We start from the raw sequence: 12,078 nt of genomic DNA, 5'->3' as shown, positions 1-12,078 counted from the left end.
GGAACGGGTTAAACAAAGCAGCAGACAAGTCAAGAAAAAATTCCCAGGTTTTCCTGAAATCCTGTCTGGAGTATTCCGGATTTCCTGTTTATTCCCTCCTGATTCCGGGAATCTTCCAACCAGGATTTCTGAAAAACCTGGGCATTTTTGGAAACTTATCCGTCTCACAAACTCATCTCAACTTACCAAGAAGAGAAGGATCCCAGTCCATTTCTTCTCCATCAGAATTAATCAGCCCAGCAAATTCCTCCTCCTCTTCTTCCTCCTCCTCCTCCTCTTCTTCCTCTTCCTCCTCCTCCTCCTCCTCCAGTTCTTCAGTTTTAATCTTCAGTCCAAGTGTTCGGTCCTCCTCTTTAACGTTAACAGTCATCCCAGCAGTTTGAGTGGAGGCTTCACTATGGCTCTGGTCAGAAGGCAGGGACTCTGTGGGTTTGTGTCCAGCCTGGTGAGAAAATAAATGTTTATTTAGGATGGAGAAAAACAATTAAAATGTTTCAAATTGCCTTAAAATTTTATTTTTGGTCCACCAGCCACAAAAAAAAATTACCAGCTAAAATATTTATTTTCTGCTTAAATGACACCAACAAAACACAATACATTTATTACTCACTTTTTTGTGACCCCTTTAAGGGCGGTGGGTTACCGTGGTAACGGGACTCGAGTCATGTTTGTGCCTGTGAGATTGAGTCTGACTAGTAGAAGTTCTACCTTCTCTTCCCTGGCGGTTGAAACTCAAACATTGAAAAACCAAACTAGCTTGTGAACAAAATCAGGTAAATAGCCAAGAAACACAAGGACAAAGTTACACTTCAGTAGACTTTTCTTTTCAAGTAAATTAGACCAACTTTTTTACCTGTGCGCAGCGCTTCTAAAAATGAATATTTTACTCAGCTCTTCACGTGCGCACAGCCCGCAGCAAGAGGTGGGATAGGCTATATTAGTCGCAGTTCTTGGACTTTGTGCGATTCATTTTCCATTTAAGAAACAAAATGGCAGCAATACTTTGAAAACAGCTACTGCAGCATTTCCTTTGCTATAAATGTGATCATAGCGGACTATAAATGTAATCATACCTGACTATAATTGTGATCATACCTGACTATAAATGTGATCATACTTGACTATTTATATTCACAAAAGCAAGTGAAATGCTGGCACTGTGGAGCCCTGACCACCCGCCAACGTGGCTTGTGAAAAATACATTTAGCCAAAATCTACCCGCATTTGGCAGATGGTTGATGTTAATTTTAGGCCCTGGCCACCAGAATGATAAGACATTGGAGTCACTTACCAGAATACAGATTAAACTTCTGTGTTCTTGTGACAGTGCAAGTGGTTTCACACTGTCTAGGGGGTCGGGCAGAGTCAATGAGACTCAAAGGTGAAGGAGACAGCGGGATGCAAACAGACTGGCTTTTATTAAGATAAAAGGCTGATTAAATCTTGGCTTTTCCAGAGCTCTACAGGGTCACACTTTAAAATTGAGTTAACAAAATCATCAAGTCAACAGGACTAGCCAAAAGCTGCAGGAGAGGACTAGCCACACCCTCGTTAAGGGGACCGCGCTCAGCTGGTATCCAGGCTTGGCCCTGCTGCACCACAGTCCTGCATTGAGAATTTTTGTACATTTTTTATTTTATTTAACTAGGCAAGTCAGTTAACCTGTTAGGGCTAGGGGGCAGCATTTGCACGTCTGGATAAAAAAATGTACCCGATTTAATCTGGTTACTAATCCTACCCAGTAACTAGAATATGCATATACTTATTATATATGGATAGAAAACACTCTAAAGTTTCTAAAACTGTTTGAATGGTGTCTGTGAGTATAACAGAACTCATTTGGCAGGCAAAACCCTGAGACATTTTCTGACAGGAAGTGGATACCTGATGTGTTGTATTGACTTTAAACCTATCCCATTGAAAAACACAGGGGCTGAGGAATATTTTGGCACTTCCTATTGCTTCCACTAGATGTCACCAGCCTTTACAAAGTGTTTTGAGTCTTCTGGAGGGAGATCTGACCGAACAAGAGCCATGGAACGATGATGTCCCATTAGACACCTGGCGCGCGAGTTCATGTTGGGTACCCTCGTTCCAATACGTTATAAAAGAGTATGCATTCGTCCACCTTGAATATTATTCATGTTCTGGTTAAAAAGGCCCTAATGATTTATGCTATACAACGTTTGAACGAACGTAAATATATTTTTTTCCCCTCGTTCATGACGAGAAGTCCGGCTGGCTTAGATCATGTGCTAACAAGACGGAGATTTTTGGACATAAATGATGAGCTTTTTTGAACAAAACTACATTCGTTATGGACCTGTGATACCTGGAAGTGACATCTGATGAAGAGAATCAAAGGTAATGGATTATTTACATAGTATTTTCGATTTTAGATCTCCCCAACATGACGTCTAGTCTGTATCGCAACGCGTATTTTTCTGGGCGCAGTGCTCAGATTATTGCAAAGTGTGATTTCCCAGTAAGGTTATTTTTAAATCTGGCAAGTTGATTGCGTTCAAGAGATGTAAATCTATAATTCTTTAAATGACAATATAATATTTTACCAATGTTTTCTAATTTTAATTATTTAATTTGTGACGCTGACTTGACTGCCGGTTATTGGAGGGAAACGATTTCCTCAACATCAATGCCATAGTAAAACGCTGTTTTTGGATATAAATATGAACTTGATAGAACTAAAAATGCATGCATTGTCTAACATAATGTCCTAGGAGTGTCATCTGATGGAGATTGTAAAAGGTTAGTGCATCATTTTAGCTGGTTTTATGGTTTTGGTGACCCTGTCTTTGACTTGACAAAACATTACACACAACTCTTGTAAATGTACTGTCCTAACATACTCTAAATTTATGCTTTCGCCGTAAAACCTTTTTGAAATCGTAAAACGTGGTTAGATTAAGGAGATGTTTATCTTTCAAATGGTGTAAAATAGTTGTATTTTTGAAAAATTTGAATTTTGACATTTATTTGGAATCAAATTTGCCGCTCTTGAAATGCACCTGCTGTTGATGGAGTGCACCACGGGTGGCACGCTAGCGTCCCACCTAGCCCATAGAGGTTAAGAACAAATTCTTACTTAAAACGACAGCCTACCGGGGAACAGTGTGTTAATGCCTTGTTCTGGGGCAGAACGGCAGATTAATACCTTGTAAGCTCAGAGATTTGATCCAGCAAACTTTTGGTTACTGGCCCAACGCTCTAACCACTAGGCTCTAACCACTAGGCTCCAACCACTAGGCTCCAACCACTAGGCTCCAACCACTAGGCTCCAACCACTAGGCTCCAACCACTAGGATCTAACCACTAGGCTCTAACCACTAGGCTCTAACCACTAGGCTAATGCTTAGTCCAGGGCTAGTCTTCATCTGTGTCTGGGATATGGGCCTTTAGAATTAAAGGTGAAAGATTGGCCCTATATAAAGGACAAAAGATTAGCTGCAACTTGGACAAATGTTTGGTTGATAGGATAATAATTTCCACCGACCTTGACCAGTATATTCTGGAAGACAGCAGCATCTTGTAGAAGTAGAATCCCACTCCCAGTAGCCTGATTAAGGCTCACAGCCCCACAGATCCCTGAAGAGTTACGCTGGTGTCTCAGTAGGTTCTCAGAGAGCGAGAACCTCATTCCACAACTGGAGCACTGGTACGGTTTCTCTCCAGTGTGAACCCTCTGGTGTTTCAGCAGCTTTGACTCGATAGTGAAACTCTTCCCACATTCGGTGCATTGGTACAGGTTCTCCCCAGTGTGGATTCTCTGATGTTCCTTCAGCTTGGTTGAAGTGGAGAAGCTCTGGTCACAATGGAAACAGTTGTAGAAGTTGACTCCAGTGTGTGATTGGGCATGTATCTTCAAGGACACCAGTTGAGCAAATCCCTTACCGCATTCTCCACATTGGTACGGTGTTTCTCCGGTGTGGAGTCGTTCATGCTTCACCAGTGTCCCAGATAGAGCAAAGCGCTTGGGGCAGTAGGAGCAGCAGTAAGGTCTCTCGCCGGTGTGCACTCTCTCGTGGTTCTTCAGCTTGGCAGCAGTGGAGAAAGTCTTTTCACAGTGAGCGCAGAGGAAAGATTTCTCCCCTGTGTGTGTCTGCTGGTGAGATTTCAGGTGCGCCAACTGAGAAAAACTCTTCCCGCACTCGGGGCAGCTATAAGGTTTCTCACCCGAGTGCAACAACTGGTGTCTCTTCAAGTCTCCCATGTGAGTAAATCTGCTCCCGCAGTCAGAGCAGGGGTACGGTTTCTCTCCACTGTGCACTTTCTGGTGCGTCTTCAGGTTTGCGGCTTGGGAGAAGCCCTTCCCACACACCATACACTCATAAGGCTTCTCTCCTGTGTGTGTTCTCTGGTGTAGCATTAGTTTATAGGAGCTGGATAGTTCTTTTCCACACGTTGAACAGATGTGAGGGCCCAGAGCTTTGTTGTTCTCCTGGTGTTGGTCAGGTTCTCCTAATGTAGAGGGACTCTCCTCACTGTCAGAGCAATGGTCAGGTCTCTCTGCTGTGGTAAAGAGGTAGTATGGATAAGTAAGCACCTTAAATATGTGAAGATTTGAGACTGTCAATAATATAGATGTTTCTTAATTTGGGTAATTGGAAATACACCATTTATTTATATTTCCTAAAATAAAGTAAACTTGAATGTGTAGGCTAACCCATACCTTAATAACAAATTAACCTTTGAACTCACCAAAAGCAGGATCTTCCTCCTCTTCTTTTACTTTGACATCCAGTACTAGACTGAGACTAGACTCCTCTACAGCTGTGGGTTTAACCTGGTTTTGGTCAACACAAGCCTAGGATTAATAATCAGACAACTCATTCAATATAATATGTCAACAGCAGCATTAATCTTAGTTATATTGTTGTAAGGGCCTTAACCTCTCTTGGGTAGGGGGCAGTATTTTGACGTCCGGATGAAGAAGGTGCCCAGAGTAAACTGCCTGCTACTCAGTCCCAGATGCTAAGATATGCATATTATTAGTAGATTTGGATAGAAAACACTCTGAAGTTTCTAAAACTGTTTGAATGATGTCTGTGAGTATAACAGAACTCATATGGCAGGCGAAAACCTGAGAACAAATCCAACCAGGAAGTGTGGAAATCTGAGGTTTGTAGATTTTCAAGTGATTCCCTATCCAAAGTGTCTTTGGGGTCATATTGCACTTCCTAAGGCTTCCACTAGATGTCAACAGTCTTTAGAACGTTGTTTCATGCTTCTACTGTGAATGGGGAGAGAATAAGAGCCATTGGAATCAGATCGAAGACAAAGGAATCATCCGGATAGAATATTATGGAAGATTTATGATAAAACATCCTAAAGATTGATTCTATATATCGTTTGACATGTTTCTACGAACTGTAATATAACTTCTTTGACTTTTCGTCTGAACTCACTGCGCGAGCACAGTGGATTTGGATTACTCGACTGAACGCGCGAACAAAATGGAGGTATTTGGACATAAAGGATGGACTTTATCGAAACAAATGAACATTTATTGTGGAACTGGGATTCCTGTGAGTGCATTCTGATGAAGATCATCAAAGGTAAGTGTTTATATATTTATAATGCTATTTCTGAGTTTTGTTGACTCCACAAAATGGCGGGTTTGGTTTTGTGACTGAGCGCCGTACTCAGATTATTGTAAAGTGTGCTTTCGCTGTAAAGCTTTTTTGAAATCTGACACAGCGGTTGCATTAACCTGTTGGGTCTAGGGGGCAGCATTTGCACGTCTGGATAATTTTTTTTTACCCGATTTAATCTGGTTACTAATCCTACCCAGTAACTAGAATATGCATATACTTATTATATATGGATAGAAAACACTCTAAAGTTTCCAAAACTGTTTGAATGGTGTCTGTGAGTATAACAGAACTCATTTGGCAGGCAAAACCCTGAGACATTTTCTGACAGGAAGTGGATACCTGATGTGTTGTATTGACTTTAAACCTATCCCATTGAAAAACACAGGGGTTTAGGAATATTTTGGCACTTCCTATTGCTTCCACTAGATGTCACCAGCCTTTACAAAGTGTTTTGAGTCTTCTGGAGGGAGATCTGACCGAACAAGAGCCATGGAACGATGATGGCCCATTAGACACCTTGCGCGAGTTCATCTTGGGTACCCTCGTTCCAATACGTTATAAAAGAGTATGCATTCGTCCACCTTGAATATTATTCATGTTCTGGTTAAAAAGGCCCTAATGATTTATGCTATACAACGTTTGACATGTTTGAACGAACGGAAATATATTTTTTCCCCTCGTTCATGACGAGAAGTCCGGCTGGCTTACATCATGTGCTAACGAGACGGAGATTTTTGGACATAAATGATGAGCTTTTTTGAACAAAACTACATTCGTTATGGACCTGTGATACCTGGAAGTGACATCTGATGAAGAGAATCAAAGGTAATGGATTATTTACATAGTATTTTCGATTTTAGATCTCCCCAACATGACGTCTAGTCTGTATCGCAACGCGTATTTTTCTGGGCGCAGTGCTCAGATTATTGCAAAGTGTGATTTCCCAGTAAGGTTATTTTTAAATCTGGCAAGTTGATTGCGTTCAAGAGATGTAAATCTATAATTCTTTAAATGACAATATAATATTTTACCAATGTTTTCTAATTTTAATTCTTTAATTTCTGACGCTGACTTGACTGCCGGTTATTGGAGGGAAACGATTTCCTCAACATCAATGCCATAGTAAAACGCTGTTTTTGGATATAAATATGAACTTGATAGAACTAAAAATGCATGCGTTGTCTAACATAATGTCCTAGGAGTGTCATCTGATGGAGATTGTAAAAGGTTAGTGCATCATTTTAGCTGGTTTTATGGTTTTGGTGACCCTGTCTTTGACTTGACAAAACATTACACACAACTCTTGTAAATGTACTGTCCTAACATACTCTAAATTTATGCTTTCGCCGTAAAACCTTTTTGAAATCGTAAAACGTGGTTAGATTAAGGAGATGTTTATCTTTCAAATGGTGTAACATAGTTGTATTTTTGAAAAATTTGAATTTTGACATTTATTTGGATTCAAATTTGCCGCTCTTGAAATGCACCTGCTGTTGATGGAGTGCACCACGGGTGGCACGCTAGCGTCCCACCTAGCCCCAAGAGGTTAACCTGTTGGGGATAGGGGGCAGTATTTGCACGGCCGGATAAAAAACGTACCCGATTTAATCTGGTTACTACTCCTGCCCAGTAACTAGAATATGCATATAATTATTGGCTTTGGATAGAAAACACCCTAAAGTTTCTAAAACTGTTTGAATGGTGTCTGTGAGTATAACAGAACTCATATGGCAGACAAAAACCTGAGAAGATTCCTTACAGGAAGTGGCCTGTCTGACAAGTTCTTGTTCTTCTTGGCTCTGTTTATTGAAGACTGAGGATCTTTGCTGTAACGTGACACTTCCTACGGCTCCCATAGGCTCTCAGAACCCGGGAAAAAGCTGAATGATGTAATTCCAGCCTCTGGCTGAAAAACATTAGCGCGTTTGGATAGTGGCCGGTCAGAGTACTATGAGACTCAGGCTCGTGCACGAGGGGATCCCATGTTTTTACTTTCTCTCTCTTTGTACGTAAACACGCTTTCCCGGTCGGAATATTATCGCTTTTTTACGAGAAAAATTGCATAAAAATAGATTTTAAACAGCGGTTGACATGCTTCGAAGTACGTTAATGGAATATTTAGAATTTTTTTGTCACGAAATGCGTCGTGCGCGTCACCCTTCTTTACCATTCGGATAGTGTCTTGAACGCACAAACAAAACAGAGGATATTTGAACATAACTATGGATTATTTTGAACCAAACCAACATTTGTTATTGAAATAGAAGTCCTGGGAGTGCATTCTGACGAAGAACAGCAAAGGTAATACAATTTTTCTTATAGTAAATCTGACTTTGGTGAGTGCTAAACTTGCTGGGTGTCTAAATAGCTAGCCCTGTGATGTTGGGCTATCTACTCAGAATATTGCAAAATGTGCTTTCACTGAAAAGCTATTTTAAAATCGGACATAGCGAGTGCATAGAGGAGTTCTGTATCTATAATTCTTAAAATAATTGTTATGTTTTTTGTGAACGTTTATCGTGAGTAATTTAGTAAATTCACCGGAAGTTTGCGGGGGGTATGCTAGTTCTGAACGTCACATGCTAATGTAAAAAGCTGGTTTTTGATATAAATATGAACTTGATTAAACAAAACATGCATGTATTGTATAACATAATGTCCTAGGCGTGTCATCTGATGAAGATCAAAGGTTAGTGCTGCATTTAGCTGTGGTTTTGGTTTATGTGACATTATATGCTAGCTTGAAAAATGGGTGTCTGATTATTTCTGGCTGGGTACTCTGCTGACATAATCTAATGTTTTGCTTTCGTTGTAAAGCCTTTTTGAAATCGGACAGTGTGGTTAGATTAACGAGAGTCTTGTCTTTAAAATGGTGTAAAATAGTCATATGTTTGAGAAATTGAAGTAATAGCATTTCTAAGGTATTTGAATAACGCGCCACGGGATTCAACTGGCTGTTGAGTAGGTGGGACGATTTCGTCCCGCCGACCCTAGAGGTTAAAATTCCCAGGTTTTCCAGAAATACAGGTTGGAAGATTCCTGGAATCAGAAGAAAATAAGCAGGAAATCTGGAATCCACCAACACGGATTTCTAGAAAAACCATTTTAAGAAAGAAAATAAATACAAAATTGCACTGGATACACCAAATAAACCTACCTTATTGGTACCATCCACAGCAGTCGCCTCCTGCTGCTGTGACCCACCCTGTATACCTTCATGGATACGACGACGGTGACTAGTTCTATTCGCTGACGAGGAGAAACTCTTCCCGCAGTCGGAGCACTGGAATGGTTTCTCTCCGGTGTGAACCCTCTGGTGTCTTTTAAGGAGTGACGAAGATGAGAACCTCTTCTCGCATTGAGAGCAGTGGTACGGTTTCTCTCCTGTGTGCTGTCGCATGTGTATCTTTAAGGTCCATGGCTGGGTGAATTCCTTCCCACATTCTGCGCAGCTGTACGGCTTGGCGGTACTATTCGCTTCGCTTATATGGGATTGTTCATGTCTTGTTAGAGAGCTTGGGAAAACAAAGGTCTTTTTGCAGGTGGAACACTGGTAAGGTCTCTCCCCAGTGTGCATCCTCTGGTGCATCTTGAGCTCTGCTGCAGAGTTGCAGCCCCTCTCACACTCAGAGCATGGGAAAGGTTTCTTCATGCTGAGTCTCTGCTTCTCTCCGGCGTGTGTCATCATGTGGACCTTCAAGTGCCACATACGTGAGAAACTCTTCCCACACACAGAGCAGTGGCAAGGTTTCTCTCCAGTGTGTGTCCGATGGTGTAGTTTTAACTCTCCTTGGCTGACAAACCTCTTCCAACAGTCCTTTTCCGGGCAGGTGTACGGTTTCTCTCCTGTGTGCAACCTCTCATGTGTTTTGAGGGTCCCTGTATCACTGAATCTCTTCCCGCACACAGAGCAAGGATATGGTTTCTCTCCTGTGTGTGTTCTCAGATGTCTCTGTAGTTTTGATGGGTGAGGAAACTCTTTCCCACACTCCGGGCAGCGGTAAAAGGTCTTCTTAGCTGTGTGATTCTCCTGGTGTTGTTCTGCTGATGCCTCATCACTAGAGCTGGGGTTTGGACTCTCTCCTGTTACAACAGTAAGGATAAAACAAGTTATGGTGCGTCCCAGATGCTACCCTATTTCCTATATAGTGCACTACTTTTGACCTGGACCCTGGTCAAGGGTAGTGCACTATACAGAAACTAGGGTATCATAATCTACTGTAAATCTCTATGTTCATGTATTAAACTAATAAATCATCTCCTCGAGGGGCATTAAAGTATCCTCAGTGGGATTAAAAGTATTGTCCATCTGTGGGTAGGGAGTTGTGGGTAGGAGGCTGTGGGTAGGGGGCTGTGGGTAGGGGGTCGTGGGTAGGAGGCTGTGGGTAGGTGGATGTGGGTAGGGGGTTGTGGGTAGGAGGCTGTGGGTAGGGGGCTGTGGGTAGGGGGTTGTAGGTAGGGGGGCTGTGGGTAGGGGGTTGTAGGTAGGGGGCTGTAGGTAGGGGGCTGTGGGTAGGTGCTGTGGGTAGGGGGTTGTGGGTAGGAGGCTGTGGGTAGAGGCTGTGGGTAGGCGGCTGTGGGTAGAGGCTGTAGGTAGGGGGGCTGTGGGTAGGGGACTGTGGGTAGGTGGATGTGGGTAGGAGTTTGTGGGTAGGAGTTTGTGGGTAGGAGGCTGTGGGTAGGGGGGCTGTGGGTAGGGGGTTGTAGGTAGGGGGCTGTGGGTAGGGGTTTGTGGGAAGGAGGCTGTAGGTAGGGGGCTGTGGGTAGGTGCTGTGGGTAGAGGCTGTGGGTAGGCGGCTGTGGGTAGAGGCTGTAGGTAGGGGGCTGTGGGTAGGAGTCTGTAGGTAGGAGGCTGTGGGTAGGGGACTGTGGGTAGGTGGATGTGGGTAGGTGGATGTGGGTGGGGGGTGTGGGTAGGGGGCTGTGGGTAGGGGGGCTGTGGGTAGGGGGCTGTGGGTAGGGGGCTGTGGGTAGGAGGCTGTAGGTAGAGGGTTGTGGGTAGGCGGCTGTAGGTAGGGGGGCTGTGGGTAGGGGGGCTGTGGGTAGGAGGCTGTGGGTAGGAGGCTGTAGGTAGAGGGTTGTGGGTAGGCGGCTGTAGGTAGGGGGCTGTGGGTAGGAGGCTGTAGGTAGCAGGCTGTAGGTAGGAGGGTGGGTAGGAGGCTGTAGGTAGGGGGGCTGTAGGTAGGGGGCTGTGGGTAAGGGGGTGGGTAGGAGGCTGTAGGTAGGGGGCTGTGGGTAGGAGGCTGTAGGTAGGAGGCTGTAGGTAGGAGGCTGTAGGTAGGGGGGCTGTAGGTAGGGGGCTGTGGGTAAGGGGGTGGGTAGGAGGCTGTAGGTAGGGGGGCTGTGGGTAGGAAGCTGTAGGTAGGAGGCTGTAGGTAGGAGGGTGGGTAGGAGGCTGTAGGTAGGGGGCTGTAGGTAGGGGGCTGTGGGTAAGGGGGTGGGTAGGAGGCTGTAGGTAGGAGGCTGTAGGTAGGAGGGTGGGTAGGAGGCTGTAGGTAGGGGGCTGTGGGTAAGGGGGTGGGTAGGAGGCTGTAGGTAGGGGGCTGTGGGTAGGAGGCTGTAGGTAGGAGGCTGTAGGTAGGAGGGTGGGTAGGAGGCTGTAGGTAGGGGGCTGTAGGTAGGGGGCTGTGGGTAAGGGGGTGGGTAGGAGGCTGTAGGTAGGGGGCTGTGACGGAAAGACCATCATGAAAATAAAATAACCATCAAAACCATTTAAAATAGGCCAACATTTATTTTAGGGATTTTATTTCAAATGTAATATTATTAACTATATTTTCATGTAAACTGTTTTGCTAACTTAGTTTTGCCTATTAAACTTTCTAGATCTCCCTCTTTCCAACTGTGGTTTGATGGTCCAGCAGCTGATCTGCTAGAGGAGCAGGGTGCTACAGGCTACAGCACTTCAGGAAACAAAATGGTTTCATGTGGCAACTTCATTTGATACAACGCACATTTTCATTGCTTGGTAGTAAATAAATAAATCTGTCATCTTTAAAAAAAAAAGTTGGATGTGTCTGACTAGGACTTTATCGCCCCCTAGTGGCAAAGGAGACGTGTTGATGAAAGTTGGCATCATGTGGAATTAAAATCGCCCCGGGAACAAGGAAAGCAGGTCCGGGACCAGGCTAATTAAATTGCCCACATGGGACAATAAAGCTGGAATCTTTAATGGTGAAACTAACACGTCCCTTAAATATTACAAGAAAGACGTTACTGTAAACAACCAACACTTTTCTTTCTCCCCTCAGACCTCATTACAACCAACACTGTTATTTTCCTCATTACAACCAACACTGTTATTTTCCTCTTTACAACCAACACTGTTATTTTCCTCATAACCAACACTGTTATTTTCCTCATTATAACCAACACTGTTATTTCCCTCATTATAACCAACACTGTTATTATCCTCACTACAACCAACACTGTTATTTTCCTCACTACAACCAACACTGTTATTTTCCTC

The 12,078-nt window shown here is 43.6% G+C and overlaps 1 protein-coding gene across 1 annotated transcript in view; it reads right to left on the bottom strand.

Moving 5' to 3' along the window:
- The window catches only part of LOC106595473 (zinc finger protein 721), a 28,784-nt gene that overhangs the window by 2,580 nt on the left and 14,126 nt on the right, over positions 1-12,078 (bottom strand). The window contains exons 3-6 of the mRNA XM_045710550.1: positions 8,770-9,695; positions 4,717-4,801; positions 3,512-4,527; positions 187-442 (exon numbers count right to left, since the gene is read on the bottom strand). Coding sequence (XP_045566506.1) covers positions 187-442; positions 3,512-4,527; positions 4,717-4,801; positions 8,770-9,695 — 2,283 coding nt within the window. The remainder of the gene's footprint in view (positions 1-186; positions 443-3,511; positions 4,528-4,716; positions 4,802-8,769; positions 9,696-12,078) is intronic.

This window comes from Salmo salar, chromosome ssa02 (genome assembly GCF_905237065.1).
Source record: "Salmo salar chromosome ssa02, Ssal_v3.1, whole genome shotgun sequence".
NCBI lineage: Eukaryota > Metazoa > Chordata > Actinopteri > Salmoniformes > Salmonidae > Salmo > Salmo salar.
This window is presented reverse-complemented; position numbering and strand designations above follow the sequence as displayed.